The sequence below is a fragment of the Bos taurus genome, chromosome 3, assembly GCF_002263795.3.
Source record: "Bos taurus isolate L1 Dominette 01449 registration number 42190680 breed Hereford chromosome 3, ARS-UCD2.0, whole genome shotgun sequence".
Classification (NCBI taxonomy): Eukaryota; Metazoa; Chordata; class Mammalia; order Artiodactyla; family Bovidae; genus Bos; species Bos taurus.
This window is the reverse complement of record NC_037330.1, coordinates 93,000,425-93,025,547: the sequence shown is the minus strand read 5'-3', so window position 1 is coordinate 93,025,547 and position 25,123 is coordinate 93,000,425. Positions and strand designations below refer to the sequence as shown.

Genomic DNA, 25,123 nt, shown 5'->3' with positions numbered 1-25,123 from the left:
CACTCCATATGTCCATTCTTCTCCCTAGTTCTTTGATCATATTTATGATCACTATCCTGAACTCCTTCTTGGGTAGATTGCCTATCTCCACTTCACTTAGTTGTGTCTCCTTAGCTTTTATCTTGATCCTTCCTCTTGAACTTATTCCTCTGTCACCTCACTTTGCTTAAATTGCTGTTTGTATGTTCATGTATCTGGTAGGTTAGTTGTTTCCAAACCTTGGAGAAGTGGCGTTCTATAGGAAATGTCCTGTGTCCCAGCAGCCCACTCCCCTCTTGTCACTCAAGCTATACGCTCTAGGGTTTCCCCCATGAGGGCTGTGTGGGTCCTTCCATTTGGCAGGCTATGAGGACAGTCTGGCAGGCTTGGGCAGCCCCCAGTCCAGTATGTTGCCAGGCCCTGCCTTATGTGGAGGCTGCAGGCTCTTTGTTGGCAGGGCTATGTCACAAGGCAGCTGATTACAGAACCCCAGGTGGCCCTGGGGCTAGTGCTGGCTCACTGGTGGAGCCATGGGCCAGAAAACTCCACGACTGTAGCCTGCCCACTGATGGGTGAAGCCAGGTCCTGAGGTTAGTGTCAGACTACTGGCAGGCAGAGCTGGGTCTTGGAGTCTGGTTGCAGGGCACCAGGATCCCAGAGCTGATGTCAGATCACTGGTTTGTGGGGGCGGGGGGGGGGGGGGTAGGGGGAGGGTGGATTCTTGACACAGTTGGATGGAGTCTGAGATGTCCCAAAGTTTTGCTGACCTGCTAGTGGGCAGGGCCAAGCTGGTCCCAGGGTGATCTCCTGTGGTCCAGCTGGGTCAGGAGGCTGTGGGATTATGATTGTCTTGCCTCTGGTGTCTGCCTTCTTGTGGGTGAGGCTGGCCTAAAGGTTAGAGCAGGCTTCATGGTGGGCAGGGCTGGGTTCCAGGGGATTCTGGGACTGGTGCCTCCCACTGGTGGGTGGAACTGGGCGCTGGGCCCTCCAGTGGGTAGGGTAGTGTCCAGAGGCAGCTGTGGGCTCATGAGGTCTTTAGACAGCTGTGTGCTGACTGCCGGAGCTGCATCCCCTCCTAGTTAGTTCCTTGGCCTGTGTCCCAGTAGTAGTGCCTAGAGGCTGTTGTATGGGGCCAGATCTTGGTGATAATGAGCTAGAGGAAGGAATTCACAATTTGGGTGCCCAGCAACACCAGCATCCACATGGTAGAAGCAGCTCCCAAGAATGGCTGCCACTAATCTCTATGTTTCCAGGGATGCTACAGTTGCCCCCACTCCCGTCCCCAGGAGACTCCAAGACTAGCTGGTAGGTTTGCCCAGTCTCCTTTCAAGTTAGTGCTTTTGCCCTGGGTCCCAGACAGTGTGAAACTGTGTGCCCTTTAAGAGATACGGAGAAGGAACTGGCAACCCACTCCAGTATTCCTGCTTGGAGAATCCCATGGACAGAGAAGCCCGGTGGGCTACAGTCCATGGGGGTTACAAAGAGTCAGACATGACTGAGCAACTGTCACTTCACTTTTAAGGGTTCTCTCTCTTTCCCCCAATCTTGTGGGACTCCTGAAACCAAGCCCCTCTGGCCTTCAAAGTCAAATGCTCTGCAGACACATCTCCCCAGTGCAGGAACTCCTGTGAGAAGAACTTCTGCAGTGTAATTCTCTAGCCTGTGGGAGCCTGCCCCTCCTACCTATCTTGTTATGGTTCCTTCTTTGTATCTTTAGTTGCAGATGTTTCCCAGGAGTTTCCCATCTTTTTCAGTGATGGTTGTTCTACCGATAGTTGTGATTTTGGTGTGTTTGCAAGAGGTCAGCTCAGTTCTTTCTACTCTATCTTGGCCAATCTGTCAGTCTCGAGCATTTTGAGATTCAGTTCCCAGTTACTTTTAGGGGTGGGATATACTTGGGTTGCTGTGGATGGGTGTGTTTTTGTATTGAATCGTGTTCTGCGTGTTGCCCGTGTACTGAAACGCATTTGATTTCTGTATACTGATCCTACATCCAGTGCCTGTTTATGTTTTTGGATTTGCTAAGTGGAAAATCACAGTCTGTGAAAAGTGAGTTGTTTCATCCTTTTTGGTCTTTTCACCGTACTTTCTTTTCAGTCTTCCTGTGTTGGGGGGTGGGGACAATGATGAAGAGTGATCCAGGATATCCTCATCTCACCCCGATCTTGAATGGAATACTTCAAACATTTCATTTACTCTGAGTTTCCTATAGATATCATTTGTGAGGTGAGGGTAGTTTCTTTCTGTTCCTAGTTTTCTAAGGGTGTCTATGGTTTGTTGTTGAATTTTACCAAATACTTTTTTGCATCTATTGACATAATCTACTTCAGCTTTCCATCTGTTACTGATTATTTGTGTTCCTCTACCTCCTAAAAGATGAGAAAATAATGTACAATATAAAGAGACCCTTGAGATCCTTTTAGTGCTTGCCTTTATAACACGTACTGGCTGGTACAGGGAATAACCCTGAAAGGCTATTATTTACCCAGCCTGATGCTCCTCGCTTGCTTTCAGGCCAGGCAGTAGACCGTTCCCAGTGGGTGGGGGCTGGCAGAAATGCTGGCTGAGGGAGGCCAAAGGAGCCCTGCCCTATCGGGGCAGAAAGCACAGGCCCAGGAACTGAGAACATGAGGGGTCTAGAGGACACGTGACACAGTTGCCAGACTGGGACAGGTAGGCATCTCTTCTCCACCTTTAGACATGGCCAGTTTCCCTGCCGTGTGGGGATCCCCTTCCTAGAGCCCCACAACTAGCCTTGAGTGGGCAGACCCTCTCCTAGAGGGCCGTTTAGAAAAATGAAGATAGTAATTTTTTACTTCCAAATTCTAGGCTCCAGCGGAACACTGACGAAGAATAAGTCCTCTCATAACAGGTCTGCCAAACGGCAGTCTCCGGTATGAAGATATGAGCTTGCCCTAATGACCTAACCATGCACTGAACCACTCTATCCACCATGTAGAGGATCTTCAGGCCCAGGGAAGCAGGCCCATGAGACAAGAGGCCATGACTGTTGTCTTCACACCTCCACATGGCTGTTCAGGGGTAGAACAACACAGAAGTGTGACCACAAAGGGCATAGACCAGGACCATGAGGAGCTGCAGGAAGCAAAGAGGCTGACTCAGTACAGGGAAGAACCTTCACAGGGATTCCCCTGGTGGGAGGGGACTGCCCCATCACAGCAAGTGGGCAAAGACCCAATGGCCAGCTGGCAGGGGCTAGAGACGATTCATGCTGGGACAGTACTGACCTCCGAAGTCCCTCTGAACCCTGGAACATGCAACGACACCAGCTAAGAGAAATGCCTGGGTTTACCTGAGGGTCAGGCTGGTCAGTGTGATGCTTTGGGTCAGGACTGCTGGGTTCGGCATCGTTCCACAGGCTCAGCTGCCCTCTGTACCAATGACTTCACACCTTTGGTCCCCTGGCTCAGCCTGCGCACTCCCCAAGCGGTTGAGAGCCCTTGGGAAGTCTATGCTCCTGTTTTTCTAGCTGGATCAAGCTATGATTCTGTACTGCGGGAAGGTGCCAAGAGGCCATCAGAGCCCTCCAACATGGAGAGGGGTGGAAGGAGTGGAGGAGCCATTCACCCAGCAGTGTAGTACAAACGGGACTTTATTGGCGGGGCTCGGGAAGCTGCGGCAGAACCGAGCATGCGGGCTGTGAGGGCCTGGACAACTGCCAGGAGACAAGGGACGAGGGGACCAGCCTCTGCTTGGGGCACGTTGTCCCTTTTCAGTTCTTAGAGGCAAGTGTACAGGAAGAGGGTTCAGCACTTCACAAACTGGTGGGTGACCTCGTAGATTCCCACAGACTCCTGAGCCTTTTCGTCATAGTCAGTCCAGTCCTGTGGGGGAAAAGGGCAGTGTTAGCCTCAAGAGGCAGCCTGGGACAGCATGGGGAGAAGAGAACTGGGACTTAAAGGCACAGCTCGGGCTCTGACTCAGACTTCAGGAACAAGTCTGACCCAGGACACAGAAAGACTGCTCAGGTCTAAATTACTGCTCCTCTAGCTTTGTGATTTTTTTTTTTAAGTCCCTAGCTTTCCTGAGTCTCGGTTCTGTCCTGTTTTAAAAAAGGAAACAATAGATTTTATGTTGAACGTTGAAAGAAATGAGTGAACACATGTAAAAGTACTTGGCATGGTGACAGGCACATATGAGAGCTCACTAAATCCAGTTACTGTTATTTGGTGCTATGCAGATTGAATTTTTTGTCCTTCCTTCTTCTGAGGCCTGACCACAAGCCTTCCTCATCTGCAAGGCAGTAACCTGTCCAGTGGTCCAGCTGACTCTTGGTATTCACAGTGGTTAATGTTCTATAAAGTCCCCACAAGCACTGAATCAGTGAATATTGAACCACTGCTCCCAGGGGAAATACAGGTTAGGTTCCTGGGAGCATCTGATCACAATATTTTCTTCAACCAATCAATACATAACCTTGTTTCATGTATGTTTATGTTTAAAAACACCTTATCTAAATAATATATATGTGTCTGTGTACATGTATGTATACAGTTGATTCATTAAGACTGGACTCATGGCCAACAGCACTGTATCTCACGCCTAAACAAAGCTTATCTAAGATGTATTTTCTCCAAAAGGCACATCCCAGCCTTCCTGCATGTGATCACTAGGTAGTGCTTTAGCACCCCACATTGGGTTATTGTAAAAACCAGAATCACCAACAAAAAGCACATAAGTATGCAGCCAGCATCTCGCTGAAGAGCCTTGTTCACCAAAAGGATAATTCCCACCAGGTGCCTTATAGCTCCCCACAAGGCCGCCAAGTCCCGTACCTTCTCCTGTAGATTAATGTCACTGAAGACTGTCCCCGATTCCACACCCTCAGCAGCAAACCCGGCCTGCAGGTGACAGGAAGGCAGTAGTGTGGCAAGTGGGCCTGGCTGGGGAACTCGCCCATCTCACAACCCTCTGGCACAGGACACACAGTGTGGGATACTGTTTTGGAATAACTACTGAGATCCCAGGGCCTGGCAGCTGCCCTGGGACTAAGAGTTGCCGGGAGCCGGCATATTGCATACTGAGTACGTATTGCATATTGTGTGCAGCACTTTCCACAGCATCATCTTTCAGGATCTGGAATAGCTCAACTGGAATTCTATCACTGCCGGGAGCCAGCGTGAGGAGCTCCACCCATGACAAAGGTCATGAGGAAGGAGGCTCGGCATACGCAAAGGCGGGATCGAGCCTCAGGAGTCCCCCTGGAAATTCTCAAGCATCTCTGCCTACTTTCTGCTTTGCGCTTTCACCTACACCTCTGACTTTACAGGGGGCTGTCCCCCACTACCTCTCTCTGAAAAAAGAGTTAGCTTACAGCTCCAGTTAATAATTCCTGGGTGTGACAGTGTTTCAACCTACAAACTCCTTTGGAAGTCCTCTAGCCTGCCTGAATAGGTTTTTCCGGCCACATGTGATTGCTCAGAGCCTCCCAACTGTGAGAGGCATGAGATATTCTAAACTGTCTAAATACAGATTCCTTTGAGCAGTTAAAAGATTGATTAGAAATTGTATTGGTGAAGGGATTTTCACTTGTTGGGCCAATGTTTGCTGCTATGTCTCCATATCCCTTACCTGCTGTGTCCCTGGCAGTATATTGATTAATATAATTGGTGTAAATAGTAGCTTTAATGTTTGTAACCTGGGATCCTTGAGTTAATTCTTTTTCTTGTTATAGCCCACCACACCTTTGCTCTGTAGGAATGCAACTTTATCTAATGCTTTTGGAGGGTGGCGCTTGACTTATCACCTTTAGAGAAAAATAAGTTTTCTGAAGAAAGGGTCTTAAAATGTTAACAGGCCTCTGGGCCAGAAGATGATGCAAATCACCTAAGCTTTTGCATATGATAAGTTTGCAGGAAGAAAGCCTGGCTTGCTGCATGACTCTACCCCTTCCCCCATTATCCTCTATGCATAACTTAAGGTATAAAAACTACTTTGGAAAATAAAGTGCGGGCCTTGTTCACCGAAACTTGGTCTCCCCATGTCAGTTCTTTCTCTCACCTTCTGGCTGAATTATTCAGCCTCCTTTCTCCACTAAATTTCCTCACTGAGCTGTCCTTATTTCAGCCTCTTTTCTTCACTGAATTTTCCTACTGAGCTATCCTTATTCTATTACTCTTTATATCCTTAATTAACGTTGAATTAAGCAGTTTCCTGATCCTCGCTGACGCCGTCCCAGCTTCGAATTCCCTGGATCCACCGGGGCTGGACCCCGGCAAAGAGTGGTTTCTCCAAATTAGAGCCCTGGCCTAGAAGGCAGGAGGTGTATGGTAAATCCTTCACCTGGTTTTCTGAAAGACCCCAGGCATGTCACTTCCCTCTCCGGACCTCAGTTTTCTTACTTATGAAATGGGGATAACAATATAATCTCTTTTGCCTACCTCAAAGGGTTGTGAGGTGAAAATGCTACAAAAATCTAGTGTCATGAGCACTGGCTCTGGAGTTGGATAGATGTGGGTTCAAATTACTGCTCCGGTGTTTACTAACTGCTTCCCCTGAGCAAGTCACAAAATCTGTGAAGTTCTTTCCTCATCTGAAAAACTGGATGAATAAACCTCACAAGGTTAACTGTGAGGATTAAGTGAGGTAACATTAAAAGTAACAAGTTTGGTGTCTGACATATATTAGCTGTTTAGGAGATAACAATGATTACCCTTAGGAAGGAGAATTCCTACTCCATGGTCTCTGCAGGAAGCACAGTTCTGCTGTCACTTCCTGCAGTATCCACCTTCCCCAAATATACAGGTTCCCTGGGAAGACAGGTACCTGGGGCTGGAAATCCACTGGTTCAAGTCCTCGACACTCAAACTCTACTATCGTCTTGAACTTCTCGTTGTCTTCAGCCTATAAAGGAAGTATGAGGAATCAGGCCCAGCGGGGCCCAGGATGATCCCACGGCCCCTGGGAGCCCAGAATGGGCCTCAGGAACTACTCATCTCTCTCTGGAAGAAGGCCACCTTGGCACTGGCTCACCATGAGATCTTTCTGAATGTGGACTCTTGGGTTGGGGCGCCTGGATGTGAGCTCACACACAGTTCTGCTTCTCTTCCTTTCTGGGCCTAAGATTGTCAGATGGAGCTGAGGAACCCACTATAGCTTTATCGTGTGACTCTGAACTAGGTGTAAAGTGCCCAGCATAAGACCTGACACTATGGTCAATAAATAGTAGATAAAATTATCAAAGTAAAAACTATGAGAAAAATATTGAGGTATAAGGTCTCCAGACCATCCAGAAGGCCTTGGTACACTTAGCTATGGCCTTTTGGTAACCATCTGCTGTGCTGTCAAGGCGGGGGCTGACTTAAGACCTTTGAAGTGGGATATGCATGTGGAGGATACTCACGGAGTGGAGTGGTATAACCAAAATTTGTGCCTACCCGACCCTTGGGTCCATATGTCCCAGGGACTACACCTACACATTCATTCTCATTCATTCACTGTAGAAACACTTCCTGCATGCCCACCAAGTGCCTGTCCTTGGTGTAGTTTTGTTTCCTGGTCTGTCTCTTTCACTAGATTATGATTTACTTGAGGGCAAGTCCTTATGTGATTTTTTTTAACTTCAGGACAAAGCTGAGAGTTTGGCATAAAGCAGGCATTTTTCAAAAACGCCAAATAAGGAATGGATGAAGACAAGTAATTGCCCTTCTTTAAATACACAGACCCAAAGCATACATTCCCTCCCTCACTTGGACTAATACACTACGCAGTAACATAAATAAATGTCTAATAAAATCAGATAGCAAGGATGGATGCACCATTCAAAGGACTATCCCACCCATGGATGCAGAGAAGGCTCAGTAGTCCTCTAAGATCTAGACAAGGCAAGTGTTCCCAGTGTTGGAAACTGAGTGGCCAGGTTGGGTCAGAGGTCGTGTAAGCTCCCACAGCCCAGCACTTTTAAGAAAGCACTACAATAGTCTGGTTATGAGTCTTTTTCCTACCAAGCATTCAGGCAGTGTAAGGTGAATAAATGATTGACACAATGAACGAACGAACAAGTCAGCAAGTGCATTCACTCCCATAGCTCATCACTCTGGTGCAGATATAACTCTAGAACACAGGCCTCCTAGTTCCCAGCTTCGACCTAATCCCACCATGCCTGCCACTGCAGCGGGAACTTACGTTGTAAGATTTGATGGTGCTGCTCAAAATCTCTGAAATGTAAAAGAGAAGACAAAGTTGATTTGAGTCCACATCCTGGCCCTACCAGGTACCCAGATGGTGCTCTGTGCAAGAGACTACTGTAGAGGCTTGGGTACCTCAGGCCTGGGTCCACCCACAGGTAACATGAGCATGCTCTCAGGCTGGTACCAGAAAGCTGTGGGCCAGCCTGGCAGAGGCAGTATCCATGGCCTACCTACCAATGGAGTTTTCCCTCGAACACAGCTTGCACTTCTGGACCATGGAGGCACTGCCACGGCCTCCCTTCAGTGCCACACTGTCCTGGCAAGCAGGAAACAGAACCTCTAGTCACGTATCAGTCAGGTGTAAGGGTCCTCAGGAACCCAGTCCTACCACTTATTATCCAGTTAAAGAGATGAATACCCAGACAGGGTGAGGAACTTGCCAGGACAAGAATCCTGGGGAGGCTTCTTGAGACTGAGAAAAGGACTACCCCTTGATTTTGAACTCTTGCCTCACATCCCAGAGCCTATTGTTTCCAGTGTTGATCACACCAATGCCTGCCCTCCCAAACCACAGAAAGTGGGGTCCAAAGGCCAGAGAGCTTAGGGCCACAGATCCCTGCCCAGAGACCTGTGTGTTTTTGTGTGTGGATATAGTGGTGGGGGGAGCAGTTACCATCAGCCGAATGTACTGCCACTTCTCTGAAATCTCACCACAGTTGCCACATTTCATCTTGAGAGGAGGGAAAAAGAGTATTAGTAAAGTAGTTAGCTCAGCTGGGCTGATGCTGAGGGAAGGGCAAGAACGGGGTGAGGTGGGCAGGCTCATAATCTTATCAGCCATCTAAGGACACAACCAGACTAATCTCTGGGCAAAGTGTTTCTCATGTTGACTGGCCCATCCTCCTCTAAGAAGTGCTCAGTCTGGCTATGGATTCAAGGCTCATGTGGTACAGAAATGGCTTCAAAGTCCCCGCAACACCCATTGAGTTAGGAGCTTCCTCTGTGTTCTCACAGGCCCTGGAGGTTCCTGGTAGAAATACTTATCACTCTGTTGCTACTCTATTTCTTTGTCTCCTCTAAATTCTGCTTTTTGATGCTCAGTTGCTCAGTCCTGTTGGTCAGTCGTGTCTGACTCTTTGCGACCCCATGGACTGTAGACTATCAGGCTCCTCCGTCCATGGGATTTTCCAGGCAAGAGTGCTGGAGTGGATTGCCATTTCCTTCTCCAGGGAATCTTCCTGACCCAGGAATCGAACCTGGGTCTCCCGAATTGCAAGCAGACGCTCTACTGTCTGAGCCACCAGGGAAGCTTTTTGAAGCTAGAGACCATCAATTTCTCAAGTAAGACCTGGCACTCGGGCTTCAAAAAATTTGAAAATAAAGGTGGTCAGAAGGCTTCCTGAAAAGGGGATTTTTCCAGGTACTGAAGGATACTGGGATTTAGACAAGAAGGAAAACAAATGAGAAGCTCCTGAATGTGGGAACGTAAAGGGCCTCAACTGCTCAAATAAAGCGAGGACCTCTGTAGACCATGCCACTAGGGTACCAGATTTACAAATATGGGTTGGGGAAGTAAGGGTGGAGCCCCGCACAAAAATAAAACCTAATCAAGAAAAGAGGTGAAATTATTCTTACTAAATAATCACAAGATCCCTGCAAGTAGTCTTTCATTTAGTGTCTGTTCAATGGCACCCGACTCCAGCACTCTTGCCTGGAGAATCCCATGGATGGAGGAGCCTGGTAGGCTGCCAGTCCATGGGGTCGCTGGGAGCCGGACACGACTGAGCAACTTCACTTTCCCTTTTCACTTCCATGCACTGGAGAAGGAAATGGCAACCCACTCCAGTGTTCTTGCCTGGAGAATCCCAGGGACGGGGGAGCCTGGTGGGCTGCCGTCTATGGGGTCGCACAGAGTCGGACACGACTGAAGTGACTTAGCACATAGCATGAAACATTTAACGGAGGGAAAAATTACAAAAGGAACTTCAAGACACTGCTAATTAAGAATTAATCAATAAACTTTTAAAAAGAAAACGTAAAATTCTATCCAGAAGAAAAGTGAACATTTAATAAGCATTTTTCATCTTGCCCCAGAGAAAGCTCCTGTTCACTACTGACCTCAGGATGGGAAAGTTTTACGCGAGCCGGGCCTTGGCACCCCCAACCAGAGCCCAGAAATGCCCGCAGCCTAGACGTCTAGAGCCCCGCCCCTCCAGTCTTACCTTCAAGTACCACCGGAAGTCTTCGCCCACTGGCCGGAGGTTGGTGACATTCTCCAGCGTGGCTTTGAGCTGCAGCGCAATTTTCTGAGAGAAGGGGCGCCATGGCGACTGCGTCAACAGCGCCTGCGCAGCCCCTGCCCCGCCCCTCTCCTCCCTTCCCAGCACGAGCTTTGCCTCCCGGCCCCTTCTCAGCACAAGCCCACTCTCAATCCCTCGTGGCGCGATCTCCTGCCTCCTAGGTTCTCGCCACCTCCCCGCTCCTGCCCTGTTGGCGGCTCGCTTCCACTTACCCCCATAGCAGCCCAGCCCACCCAGCGCTTGCTGCGGTCACTACTTTGCGGCTCGTCGTAAACGGCGGGCGCTGCCTGCGCATCCTCGGTGCGGCTCTGGGCGGGGCCTGGAGGCGGGTGTACGCGGGCCGCTGCTTTCCCAGTGCACCGGGTCTTTTAGGCAAAGCTATCTTGAAGTAGTCTGAGACGCAATTAGCCGGTGTTTAGACCCGCGGAAGGCTTCCTCCAGCAATCGGTAATTAGATATTTACTGAACGGCAAGTTAGTTTGAGGGACATCGCACCAAACAAGACAGTTCTGCCCGACACCTCTGCCGGGTCCTCTCTTTTCTGCCTGCCTTCACCCAACCTCGCCCTGGCTCTCTGCCTGCCCGCCGAGGCATCTTAGATCACGTCAGCTCACGCTGCCCAGGGCCGGCTTCGCAGATTTGGGAGACGGTGAAAGTGAAGTCGCTCAGTCGTGTCCGACTCTTAGCGACCCCATGGACTGCAGCCCACCAGACTCCTCCGTCCATGGGCTTTTCCAGGCGAGTACTGGAATCGGTTGCCATTGCCTTCTCCGTCCTGAGGTCTAGATTGTTTAACATTTGGAGCGACTCTTTATGATGTCTACTTTGCCACAAACTTACCTGATTGCCGCCAGGTACCCTTCAATAGCAGAGGGTGCACTGCAGACAGAACCCCGACGTCTCAGGTCCCAGATCGGCAGCTAATTTGCTGCCCTTTTTCCTTTTTTTTTTTTTTGCCCTGTGATCTTTGGAGGAAGCAAAGTAGGATGTGTGTGTGTGTGTGTGTGTGTGTGTTTGGGACCCTGTGATTTTTTTTTTTTTTTTTCCTCTCATTTATTTTTGGCTGTGCTGGGTCTTCATTGCTGCAGATGGGCTTTTTCTAGTTGCAGCAAACGGGCTAGTCTCTATGACTCATTAGTTGTTGGCACATGCGCTTAGTTGCTCCGAAACATGTGGAAATCTTCCCAGACCAGAGATTTAACTCATGCCCCCTGCGGTGCCAGGTGCTGGACCACCAGGGAAGTCCTGGGACCCTGTGATCTTTGAAGGAGGTGAAGTAGGAGCATGTGTGTGTGTGTGTGAAGGAGGCAGAGTAGGGTGGGTGGGTGTGTGTGTGTGAAGGAGGCAGAGTAGTGTGTGTGTGTCTCTGTGAGTAGGGTGTGTGTGTGGTGTGTGGAGGCAGAGTAGGGTGTGTGTGTCTCTGTGAGTAGGGTGTGTGTGTGGTGTGTGGAGGCAGAGTAGGGTGCGTGTGTCTCTCTGAGTAGGGTGTGTGTGTGTGTGTGTGTGTGTGTGTGTGAAGGAGGCAGAGTAGGGTGCGTGTCTCTGTGATCTTTGAAGGGGTCAAAGTAGGGCGTGTGGGTGTGTGTTGGGGAAACACTTGCCCAGGAGTATTTGGGACCCGTCCCAAGTTGGCCAATCTTCAGCGATGTTGAGCTTCGCTTTATCACCTCCCCTCAGTCAAATGAAATTTAGCAAGATCATGCCCATTATCCGTTCAGGCAGCAGTTTGCCTAAGGAAGCCATGCAACCTAGCAGCAAGAAAAATTTCCTGCAGATCTACCTGCTGAACAAATCCCCACACTATCTATACCAACTAGGTTGCTTCTTAAATGGCTGCTAGAATTCTGACTTTAAATGAATTATTGGAAAGTTTTTCTGAAACTAGCCACTTTATCCCTCATAATGTATTAAACCAAGTATACTTCCCCATAGTGAAATAGTTTCAGATGTATCTATAAAGGTGATTTTAAAAACTCCAACCTCCGGCTTCCCTGGTGGCTCAGTGGTAAAGAATCCACCTGCCAATGCAGGAGACATGGGTTTGAACCCTGGTCTGGGGATCCAACATGCTGCAGAGCAACTAAGCCCACGCACCACAACTATTGAGCCTGTGCTCTACAGCCCAGAAATCACAACTACTGAGCCCATGTGCCACAACTACTAAACCTGTGCCCTAGAGTTCGTTCTCCACAACAAGAAAAACCACCACAATGAAAAGCCCCAGCAATACAAGAGTAGCCCCTGCTCTCCACAACTAGAGAAAAGCCCAAGCAACAAAGACTACCACAGCCAAAAATAAAAATAAGTAAAAAAAAACACAAAAAAACCCTCCAACCTCAATTATACCTCAGTAAAGCTCGATGAAAAAAAAAACATCAACCATACCATTTTACTCCCTAAAAAATTAATACTTCATTAATACCAAATATCTAGTGTTTAAATTTTCCTACTGATGGCAATTTTACATTTCCTGAATCATGATCCAAACAGGGTTTGAACATTGTATTATGTGATTACATGTCTCTCAAATCTCCATTAACATTCCCACTCCATCTCCATTTGTTTACAGCTTATTTTTTTTAAAGAAATCAGATCACTTACCCTGGAATCTCCGTATTGATTGGATTTCCACTGTTATTTTTTAGCATGTTTCTCTAATCTTTTACTTCCTATAAACTCGTAGTTTTATGTACAGAGTTGATTAGATTTTTGGCAATACTTCACATAAGAAGCTAGTGTTAAAAAGTAATTCGAGACAAGTTCACATGTTCAGGTCTTTATAAAATAAAAAAAAATGCATTTTGTTATGTATTTATTAAAGACAATCATTTATAGTTTATAAAAAAAATATTGCCCTGATATACACAAAAATGTCTAGATAATGGTAATTAAAAGCAGCACTCCCACCCCCCTTGTGTCCACACCAATGTTCCATCTAGATTGGCTTAATCTTGAAGTGTAATCCAATAAGACTGAAGACCAAACACTTCAGGTCCTGGACAAGATAATAAAATACTCGTAAGCCTTCTGGATCCCTGTAATGCAAGAGGAAAAAAATGTTTAAAAAGCTGAAAAAACTCAGCAAAAAATACCATTTAATAACCCAGATTATTTATGTACCAGGGTATTCCTCATAAGAGGTATTTACAGAATTAAAACTTTGAAAACAACCAAATGTCCAAAAATAAGAAAAAGTCTGTATACATTAAAATGGAATATTAAGAAGTAATTTAAAATGTTAAGGTTTTTTAAGAAGGAAATGCTTATATTAAGTAGAAAAAAGTCATGATTAAACAGACTGTTGATCTCAATTCATTTTTTGTGCTTTAAAAGACTATTTTTTAAAGCACAGGAAAAAGACAGAAATACTTTAAGATTAATGGTTATCTGATAATTTTATGGGTGATTTTCACCTTTCTACATTTCTGTATTTCCTATATTTTCTACAGTAAGCATGTATTACTTTCAGAATTAGGAAAACTTCCTTTTTAAGAGGTAGTGCTAATCAGGACCAAGAGACTCACTCAACCTTACTACAGCATAACTGGGTAAGAACAAGGAGATTGTTCATAGGAAGACAAATATGTCCAACATGTACTAAAAGTGAACTGTATCTAATCCCAAATCCTCAAAGCACAAGAGCCAAAGAGGCTGCCAAATTCTAATGATTCTGTGTGGCATAGAGATTCATGTCTCAATAATTTACCGTGACAAAAACAAATTTTTTAATTTGTATTCTAAATGATTTCAAGTTTTACTACAGTCAGGCTTTAAGATGTGCAATCTGAATAACCAACACTGAGGAAGGTACCCAGACTCACTGATTTCATAGGTTATTTCCAGCAGTTGTTTTTTGTGTTTTGGCCAGATTCTTACCCACTTTGGCTGCTCCTACGGCATTACTCTCTGGGTGTATCACTGACAAGTGCTACTGACGACAGCTGACTAAAACTCCAAAAGCAAAAGGAGCAAGCCCTTGAAGATAATTTGGGAGTCTCTCTGTTGAGGGGGGCAAAGCTGGCCAATTCTTAGATTTGTACCATAACAGTCTCAATTTGATTATGGGTTTCATATCAGCATGCTCAAAAACAGACATATCTGTATATAAGGATCATGTGTACTTACTTGGATTGATTGACATCAATAAGGGAACCAATTTTTGATGTTGTGAAAGAAATGTGTTCGTCACCAATGACAATTTCAAGCTCCTAGAAACATTGAAATAAGTTTCAATCTGAATTGGTTTTTCATCACACAGGAGAAGGGTTCATCATCTTCCAAATCACATGAACTCTAATACAGATGGCCACATTACCAAGACCAGCCTGAGCCCTAGACTGTACTGGGTACTAGAAACAAAGAGATAAATGGTACGACATAAATACTGGTTTAGTGCTTAAGTAGCTTTTACTCTTAGTTGTGTCTGTGAGGCTCCACATTTGGAAGAATTTACATTGTGTTCCATATAGGAGTTTTCATTGTTAACAATGTGGAATAACATGTATAAACCTGTTTTACAAATACCAAGCATCTTAACTTTTAAGGGCAACAATGGGACAAGGAAAGGAATTCCAGACCTTGAGTTAATCCCAGCTTTCTCACTTACTAGTTGTATGCCCTTGGGCCTGAATTTCTCAAGAATGGAACAAGTACCACAATCTTAAAAGAAAAAAAAAATCTATTGGGTGGGGAATAGGAGGGGGAGGTCTGTGGGACAGATCAGCAAAACCAAAGATTTCTGCCCTTGTGGAACTTATAACCGATTGAGTTCTACTTCTTTTGTTTTTAAAAAATATTTAATTAATTTATTTGGCTATGCTGGTCTTCATGCAGGATCTTTAATTGAGCCATGTGGGATCTAGGTCCCTGAGCAGAGACCGAACCCGGGGCCCCCTGAATTGGGAGCATGGAGTGTTAGCCACGGGACCACAGGGGAAGTCCCCTGAGTTCTACTTCTTAACATTCAGACTTGAAAGTTAATATTTTGTTGTACTTGTGTCAGATTTCTTTTTCAAGAAATATTGCAGTTTAGACCCACCTCCCACTGTATTCTTCCTGCATGCCCAGAAGTTGGAATGTATTCTTTCCATTCATGGTTTTAGATTACATTCAGTTTTTTGTTTTTGGCCACAGGGCATGGCTTGTGGGATCTTGGTAGTGAAAACGCCAAGTCCTAACCACTGATCACCAGGGAATCTCCGTATTGAGTTAAAATTGGTTTGTTACATAAGTACAATATTCTGTTTCTACTTCTGTATTATACTGTGCTAACCACCAAAAATTTAAGTTTCTGTCACTATATAGTTGATTCCCTTTACAAATTTTGCACACCCAGCCCCTTCCCTCTAATAACCACTACTCTGTTTTTTGTATCTATGTGGTTCCAGTTGGTTTGTTAATTTATTTTGGTTTTTGTTTGTTTTCAACAAAGTTTTTATATGTAGATCAAGTTCATTATTTTTAGATGCTTTAGAATATTTCATCATCATGCATAAGGAAAACCAAACAAGACAATTTCAGACAATGATAAATGCTATGAAGACAAAAACCAGATCTTATTTAAGTGATAAGAAAAGGCATTTTAGATTAGATAGGCTCTTAAGACATCACTGAAGAAGTGACATTTGAAGACCTCAATAATAAAGACAGTCTCAGATAGAATGTTCCAGGCAATATGTAGCAGATGTAAAGGTTCTAAACTAAGAAGTACCTAGGTGAATCTGAGTAACAGAAATAAGACCAATGAGATTTAAACCCAGTGAGAGATGGTGAAAATGGTAGAAGGTAAGCTGGGAGTTCAGATTTTATTTTAAATGTGGTGGGAAGCCAGAGTTTAAAATCAGTGGAATACATAAACAAATTTATATTTTAAAAGATTACTGTCACTCCAGGAAAGAAAAAATGGGCTCTACAGGACAAAAGAAGGGACAATGAAATCAATTAGAAGTTGGAAGGCAGCATTAAAGTAGAAAGAAGAAGCTTTCCTATTAATTTGGTCAAATACAACAGTGGCTTTTATTTTTTAATTACCACAATGTTTTCAGAATAAATATCCAAGCAAGAAGATAGACTTAGTTGCTGGCATGATTTTCCATTACACTGCTGACATGACTATGTTTTATTTATCTTGCCATCTTTGCAACATTTTGTCCATAGTGGTTACTCAGTAAGAAATGTGGGTAGCAAATACTCTCAAGAAGCGGGAGGTGGACCAGAAGAAGAAATCCAGGGCTGGGCTCCAGGTGGTCAGCAGCTCCACCTGCTGTCCCTGTCCTCCGTGTGGGCTTCGTGCTGCCTTAGACCAAGGTGCTGGTGACCTGCTCGGTGTAGGGCCCAGAACACACATACACACTGAGTACATTCAGTGTCATATGCAGAGCAGGAAGCTTTATCTTATTTGTAAGATTTCTGCACTGTGGCTAGTTGCTAAAACACTCACCTGCCGGCCCACTCGGTCAGGAGGAGGCCACAAGGCATCATCCTCTTTGGTAATTTCACTGTCATCAATTATTCTCTTCAGTTCCTCCATCACACTTTTATGTACATAAGCCTGAAAGCAAGTTAAAAAACAGAATTCAAATTGTATCTCTAAGCTGCATTCTGACTCAGATAGTGATGAAAGATTAAAAAAAAAAAACTAATGAAGATTTATTTCTGGCACCTCTGTAAATGTGAAGCCATTCCAGCTTGACTTCGGCATGTAAGAGGATGGCAGGGTCAGAAGTGTCCAGTGACTACACCTCAATCCCACATCTAGTTGTTTCTGTTTCTTGGTACATCCTGTTCATCTGGACCTATTCCTTGCCTACCTGTACACCTGAGCCCCAAAGAAAGATCTGTGAGTAACTCGGGCTATTTTAAACTAAATGACATGCTTCTGAAGAGCAGACACATGTCTTTTACATTTTACATATTACTACACATTAAAAAAAAAGTGAGGATGCTGACATGTATGGCTAAGCATAATACTGATTGCTAATATTACAGTATGAAAATATACTATTAAGACATTTCCAAATGTGACAAAGCACTTAAAAGGAAAGAATGGCTTTAATGAAGTTCAATGGTGTGGTAGAAATCACACCAAACACGGACTTCACAAAGGCAGGCAGAGGTCTAAATTCCTGCTCAGTTTCTTAACTCGAAGGGTAACTTTGAACAAGCCCCATAATTAATATATAGGTCTTCAATGTCTTATCTGTAAAGGATATATAACACACCCATCATAGAGGCTTACAATAGGGGTTAAAATAGGACTACAGATGTAGTACCTAGTGTCCTGACTAGAATCTAACATGCATTCAATGATGTTAAGTGCTTTCCCACACTCCTTTTTGCCTACTCAAATGCAAATTAAAAGAGCTCTCTTGAGTGCTAGGTACCAGGGAATGCAGATGATACCACCCTAATGGCAGAAAGTGAAGAGGAACTAAAGAGCCTCTTGATGAAGGTGAAAGAGGTGAGAAAGCTGGTTTAAAACTCAACATTCAAAAAACTAAGATCATGGCATCTGGTCCCCTCACTTCATGGCAAACAGATCGGGATAAAATGGAAACAGTGACAGACTTTATTTTTTTGGACTCCAAAATCACTACAGACAGTGACTGCAGCCATTAAGTTAAAAGACACTTGCTCCCTGGAAGAAAAGCTATGACAAATCTAGTTCAGTTCAGTTGCTCAGTCGTGTCTGACTTTTTGCGACCCCATGGACTGCAGCATGCCAGGCCTCCCCGTCCATCACCAACTCCCGGAGTCTACCCAAACTCATGTCCATTGAGTCGGTGATGCCATCTGTCGTCCCCTTCTCCTCCCGCCTAGACAGCATATTAAAAAGCAGAGACATCACTTTGCTGACAAAGGTCTATATAAACAAAGCTTTTTTTTTTTTTCAGTAGTTATATACGGATGAGAGAGCTGAACTATAATGAAGGCTGAGCGCCAAAGAATTGATGCTTTTGAACTGGGTGCTGGAGACTTGAGTCCCTTGGATAGCAAGAAGATCAAACCAGTCAATCATAAAGGAAATCAGTCCTGAATATTCATTGGCAGGACTGATCCTGAAGCTGAAGTTCCAATACTTTGGCCACCTGATGCAAAGAGCCAACTCACTGGTAAAGATTCTGATGCTGGGAAAGATTGAGGGCAGTAGAAGTGGGCAACAGAGGATGAGATAGTCAGAGGGCATCACCAACTAAATGCACATGACTTTGAGCAAACGCTGGGAGATACTCTGGGAGTTGAGAAACTCTGGGACAGGGAAGCCTGGTGTACTGCAGTCCATGGGGTTGCACAGTCAGATATAATTTAGGAGCTGAACAACCACCACCAAGGAATAGATCAAACACTAAGTTAGTGGCGGGTATGTTTTCTGTTTTTTCAGATGAAGCAACTGAGACTTATCAACCTCAACCTGGAAATTTTCCCAAGGTCACATGTTAGTAAAAGATTCAAGGTTCAAAACCAAGATCTGCAAGACTTCAAATGATTACCAGTTATTGACTCATCACTATTAAAGAAAAAATAAACTAAAAGAAGATTTGAGAAAAACTTTAGAAGCCATCTACAGACACATTTATACTTTCCTATTCTTTATCTTTCAATATTACTCCCAGATTGGACTTCTCTGGTGGCTCAGACGGTAAAGCATCTGCCTGCAATCGCAATGCAGGAGGCCTGGGTTCAATCCCAGGTCAGGAAGATCCCTTGGAGAAGGAAATGGCATGCCATTCCAGTACTTTTGCCTGGAAAATCCCATGGATGGAGGAGGCTGGTAGGCTACAGTCCATGGGGTCGCAAAGAGTCGGACACGACCGAGCGACTTCACTTTCATTACTCCCAGAAAGAATAAAAACAGGACACAAGGCTAAATGGTAGTGAATGAAAGGCCTTCAGACAATTCATTACCTCTTTTCTGATCATGACATCATTTTTGTAATTGCTGTTGTTGGCATATCTCAATTTCCCTGTGAAGGACAAAAAACAAATTCAATATATAATAAAAACATAAAGAAAGCGTCATTAGCCTACCAAGACTATCAGCTATTGCTTAAAATGTATCCTAACTTTCCCTTCAAAGTGTCTAATAGTTTTAGTATTTACATCTCTGGTGTTTCAACAATACTAGTCTTTTCACTTTAGGCTTTGGTGAACAAAAAAATGTCACCTGCCTTATCAGTAAACAAAGGATGTTGCAGCCATTAAGCCATCAGCCACTGCAGCCACACCACCCCCAGCCCCCTCCCTATGGGTGCACCCTGAGGGGATTCAGGATGTTGAAAATAGGATACTGGCCCTGGACAGTTAAGGTGTATATCAAAGGAATGATTTCAATGAGCCTCGCATCCTCCCATACAAAGAAAAATGCGAACTTCATTAACTTTAGATGTCTGGTATTTGATTAACAGTAACCTTTAGATGTTCTACCTGTTTTTTGGGTTTTTTTTTTTCCCCTCTAAAACCTCCTATATATCCTGGCTCATCCCTCACCTCTTCAGAATAGTCCCTCAAATAGTCCCTCAAAGCTATCCCTGACAGCCTATCTCCCAGGCTTAAGTCCCCAGTGTTTCCACTGAATAAAACAATTCTCAAACTTTAAGTTATGGATTTTTTCCCCCAGTGAACACTATTAAATAACCTTCTAGCCAAAAATACAGCTGACAATGATTTACAATTCTTGCAAAAGGCAGCTCAGGTGTGATAAAAGAACAGACTCTCTTGTGACTGGCAAATCATATCTCAGCAGGTTAATGTCCTCAGCTGAAAATAGGAGTGACTGATAACCTACCTGCACACAGGGCCTTCAGAGGCTTAAAAGAATCGTGAAAGTTTCTGAAAACTATAAAATGGTTTTTACATATATTAACATGTGACTGTGAAACACTGATCTACTCCTTTTCTAAACATGATAGAAAAGCTGTGGTTTTATTATTGAGCATTTTTGGTATACAAGGCCCTCTGTGACATTGTTCATCAAACAGGCTGATTTGGGTATATATGGTGGATATGAAGAAGATAAAAGGAAATACAGGAGATAATTTTTTCCGTATAGAAGGCACACTAAAAAGAGTCAAAATAACTGATGCCTTACTGCACTGTGTCTCTGCCTCAAGTCTCTCTCCATTCAGTTCATTCTCCATAGAGTGGACAGAGTGAAACAGTTAACAGATGGATCCAATTAGGTCACTCTAATATTGACATTTTAATACTGACAACGGCTCCTCACTACCTTCTTGATAAAGTCCAAAATCCTCAATGTGGCTTCCTGCTAAGCTGAGCTCATTTCCAGCCTCATTCCTACAACAGAACTCTCACATAGAGCTGGGGTTAATCAAAATACAGTTCACCCTTAAACGACGTAGGGGTTAAGGGCATCCACCCTCTACACAGTCAAAAATCTGAGTATAACTTAATAGTCTGCCAGCCTTCTGCATCTGTGGTTTCTCAGTATCTACAGTTCCTCATCCTCAATTCAACCAACTGTGGATCAGGTAGTACCACAGTATTTATTAGGATTACTAAAAAAATCTGTGTATAAATGGACGCATGCTATTTGAAACTTGTTCCAGGGTCAACTGTTTTGGTTTCTGCCTGAAACATCCCATGCACCTTTTGGGTTTTCAGCCTCTTTGCTGTTAATGCTGTCCAAAATGCGTTCTTGACCCATCTGTCTAACTAACTCCTACACATTACTAAAGACTCATACTCTCCACCCAGGTCATCTTATGCAGGAAGCCTTCTTTGACTCGAAGGCTAGGTTAGGTGCCCTCTTTCCGCTCCCAGAGTCTTTTCTGTTTCTTTCTATAACACCTTATACACTGTCTTATCATTGTTAACAAAACTTTCTCAAATTGTCAGTTCATTCACGGGGTCCCAAAGAGTCGGACACGACTTAGCAACTTAACTACAAGGAGTTCATCTTTGTGCCTCCATTTAGTGGAGGCTTTCTGTCATCTTTCACTTCCTTTCCTTCACCATATTGATCCCTCACCAAATCCTATCAATTGGAAAGTCCTATTGGTTCTGCCTCCAACTGTATCCTAAATCCTTCTCTACTTTTACTATCACTCTAGTTCTAACCAACATCCTTTTTCTAACAATTGTAACCATCTCCTGTTAAGTAGTTTTCATTCTTGCCCATTCTGCACCTAATAATTACAATACTTTCTCAAGAATAGATTACACCTCTGCTTAAAACTTTCCAATTGCTTCCTGCTGCACTTAGAAAAAAAAATCCAAACTCACCAAGACTATATGGTGTGGCCCCTGCCTACCTAACTGACATCATCTCCTACTATTCTCCCCAGAGTTCACTACTCTTCAGCCACAATGGCCACTTGAAACATGCCTAGCTCATCTCTGCCTAGAACGTCCTTTTCCCGAGATGGCGCCTTCTTTGTCAACCAGAGCTCAGCTCAAACATCGGCTCTTCAGCGAGTTCTCCAATAGCTATCCTTCTTAAAAGCGTCCCATCAGCAATTGTTCCATCATTTTATTTTCTGAACACTCAACACTATTTGGGATATTTTTTTGTTTACGATCTCCCAGCAAAAGAATACAAGTTCCACGAGGGAGGAAGTCTGTTTATCATTCACTCCTACACCCCAGATTGTGGAAGTGAGACTGGCACAGATAGGCGCTCAAGAAAGGTTTGTTGAATAAAGCAATATGGTCAAAATCGTCACTAAACAGAAGCCCTAGCACACGGACTGAAAGAATCAGTGGGGCGGACAAGGATCGTTCCTTCCAAATCGGCGCCTCACAGCCATCGGTCCCTTCCTCTAGTTCTTCGTACATTCCGGATCTCCGGCCTCCCCACTCGCCCACCCCCAGGCCTAGACCTCGCTCCCGGGAAGCCGGGACGCTTCTCTCACCGTCGGGCCGGAACTCAAATTCCAGGAATTCGTGGCCGAATTTGCCTTTGTGCCCCACGTAGTAACGCAGGTAAAAGTCACTCTCCATGGCTCGCAAAGCAGATCCAAGACCGAACTTTTAAGAGCAAACCGCACCACCACTAAAGGCGCCCGACATTGACGTTTATAGCGGCGCGAGGAAGTGACGTTAGGAAACGTCATCGCGCGTCACGGAGCGACCCCTCCCTCTCTCCTCCCACTTCCGGAGATGGGACCAGGCGACTTCTCCCCTCCCGGCGAACGAAAGCCCCTTTCCCCCGGAGGCGGAGTCGGTTCAGCCCCGCCCCCTCGGCCTGCGACCGGAAGAGGCTGAGGGCTGTTGATCAGTGTCTCTTTGGGGCTTGAGGCCCAGGCTCCAGTTTCATTTAGGATACCCAACAGTGTGAGTTGGAATAGGTCCTTCACCGTCTCTGAACCTAGGTCGTCCCATCAGTAAAACAGGGTTAAAGGATCCGACCTCTCGGGAGAACGCAGCGCGCCTCGGCGCGTCTCTAACGTTGGCTCCGACTGAACTCTGCTGTTTAAAAATCAGTTCAAGAAACTTCTCAGCGACGCGTTCCCTAAATCCGCAGTGGAGCTTGCCTTTTTTTTTTTTTTTTTTGGCTACAAACTCTCCCGCACTTATTCTCCATTTTATCTCTTTCTACTTCACTTTTTCCCCTTTCTGCCTCACTGGTCTCTAGATGAGGTGTTGTCAGTAGGAGTTAAGCTTTGAATGTTTGATCTCCCACTCTGCCCGCGCAATTGAATCGCCTCGGACGGAGCGCCTAAAAAATACTAGTTCCAAACCAATTCAGCCAAAATCTTCCACAGTGGACCTGTTGTGTGTTTATTTTTTCTCCACAGTTTGAATCAGGACTGTGAACTGCTGTCCAGGAAGCTCTTGTGTTTTCAGGCCTAAGTGATTGACTGCGAATGTTTTCTCGGCTGTGGAAAATTTTTTCCTCCTTGATTAGGCCAAGGGCAACCAAACTTAATTATTAGAAGCCTGCTTTAACTCATCTAAGTTCCAGCCAGATGGAAAACGGAATTGTTTCTAGAGACAGTGCTGAAATGGCATCATTTTGAGGGTCTGCGAAAGAGTCAGACGCGACTGAGCACGCGCGACTATAACACTGTTCTGTCTTCAGGCTAGTGGTCCCTGAATATCATTCCCAATCTTGCCGTTACTGCTTTTCTCTCTGAAAAAGTATTGATAACAGAATGAAGAGTGGGTGCTGGGGCGGGGGTGTGGGTGAGGGGAATGTCACTGAAGATCTGTGTTAAAATAATCCCTCATGTGACAGTGATTCACTGTGACCAAAGGTAAACTGATTAAACTTTTTGGACCTCAGGTTTCTTATCTTTAAAATGAGCATAATAATATTACACATCTGGCAGAACTATTGCAAGGATAAAAAACAATGTCTTGGAAATTGAAAAATACTTTTCAAACTCCAAATTGCTATAAGGCATCTTCTTTAAAAAAAACACTGGATGTGGGTGGTAACAAGGGACTTGTATAAAAAAGATAAGAGGATCACTTAATAAATGTCAGCCCCTAGGCTGAGTGTGTTTACGAGTGCCCTTTCTTTGAATTTTCACAACAGTCTTGAGGTGGTAATAATGAGTTAAGTATTTAGAGACATTGGGTAATTACCACAGGGTTATTTTCCAAAAGTGAAATTATAAAAGTTATAATGTAATTGATGAATCTGGGCATCTGGAGACATGGCAAATATCAAAAAGGGATGAGAAAATTTAAAGGACACCCAACTCCAATCAAGCTGTAAGGTAATTTCAGGCTTGGGGGTATGAAACCACATAGTAAAGTATAGCTGAAGGAGCATGATCTATGTATCTAATGTGTCTGAGGTTAGCATAATTTACTGAGCATTTACTGTGTGTCATGCTGGGAATACAGTGATGGCAGTCAAGGAGCATACAAGCAATTATAATGTAGGCATCAAATTTATAAGTAGGGGAAGCACAGAAAACTATGGAAGCTCATGCAGTGGCTCCTAGTCCAGTCTAAGGGACTAAGTTAAGTCTTCCTGAAGAAAATGTTTCAGACAGAGGGCCCAGAGCTTTTTGGTTATAATACAGAAAAAAAAGTTGAAAATATAATAATGAGGTTGGAGAAGAGGTACAAGACTAATCACGAAGGACATTCTAACCCATGTTAAGGAGTTTGGGTTAAAACCCAAGGCTTTTGGATTTAAATGCAAGGAAAACAGATGAAGGGCTTTAAGCAGGAAAGTGGAAAGGGGTGTTGGTGACAAGACCTATTGCATTCTAGAAAGATCACTCTGTCTGCAATGTTGTAGACTGGACTGTAAAATGGAAAGATTAGAAGAATGAAACTCACAGACAATGGAGATTAGGATGAAGCCAGAAAGGTAGGGGAAAAATCAGGAGTATGGTATCATGGAAACCAAAATAAGAGTACTTTAAGACAGGAGGGCCAACAGTGTTATATGCTGCTTCTAGGTCAAGAAAGAAAAGGATTGAAAGTATTTCCAAGGTTTATAATTAAGGAGATCCTGGGTCACCTTGGTAAAAACAACCTCATTGGCATGGGAGTGGGAGGCAGAGCACTGGAATACAAGTAGGCAAAATTTGTTGTAGAAGCACAGAGTTATCTAACCTTACGAGTTAGGTCTGAGTCTGAGAGAACAGAGAAGGCTCCCTAAGCATAGTACTCAGGACAAATAGGAGTTAAGCCAGATGAAGAGAGAGAGAGAAGGAAAATTGAGGCAGAGAACACCACATATGCTACATGTATTTTGGGGGCACTAAACATAAC

General features: G+C 44.6%; 2 protein-coding genes and 2 long non-coding RNA genes across 5 annotated transcripts; 2 read left to right on the top strand and 2 right to left on the bottom strand.

Moving 5' to 3' along the window:
• Nucleotides 1–690: 690 nt before the first annotated feature.
• On the top strand, nucleotides 691–3,296 carry LOC112446013 (uncharacterized). The gene is made up of 2 exons (XR_009493979.1): nucleotides 691–2,652; nucleotides 2,809–3,296. It is a non-coding gene; the product is annotated as an uncharacterized lncRNA (long non-coding RNA).
• Nucleotides 3,297–3,574: 278 nt separating this feature from the next.
• On the bottom strand, nucleotides 3,575–10,700 carry CZIB (CXXC motif containing zinc binding protein). 2 transcript variants are annotated; one of them, NM_001038130.2, is given in 8 exon segments: nucleotides 3,577–3,824; nucleotides 4,776–4,841; nucleotides 6,766–6,843; nucleotides 8,125–8,156; nucleotides 8,364–8,445; nucleotides 8,803–8,859; nucleotides 10,352–10,435; nucleotides 10,642–10,690. In NM_001038130.2, coding segments are annotated over 8 exon segments (483 nt in total). In that variant the 5' UTR covers nucleotides 10,648–10,690; the 3' UTR covers nucleotides 3,577–3,746.
• On the top strand, nucleotides 10,699–19,447 carry LOC132344907 (uncharacterized). The gene is made up of 3 exons (XR_009493978.1): nucleotides 10,699–10,876; nucleotides 18,322–18,540; nucleotides 18,810–19,447. It is a non-coding gene; the product is annotated as an uncharacterized lncRNA (long non-coding RNA).
• On the bottom strand, nucleotides 13,225–22,482 carry MAGOH (mago homolog, exon junction complex subunit). The gene is made up of 5 exons (NM_001034245.2): nucleotides 22,300–22,482; nucleotides 19,334–19,392; nucleotides 16,869–16,979; nucleotides 14,555–14,637; nucleotides 13,225–13,464 (listed from the first exon to the last, which is right to left on the bottom strand). The coding sequence occupies exons 1-5, from the start codon at nucleotides 22,385–22,387 to the stop codon at nucleotides 13,365–13,367; spliced, it is 441 nt and encodes a 146-aa protein (NP_001029417.1). The 5' UTR covers nucleotides 22,388–22,482; the 3' UTR covers nucleotides 13,225–13,364.
• Nucleotides 22,483–25,123: the final 2,641 nt, after the last annotated feature.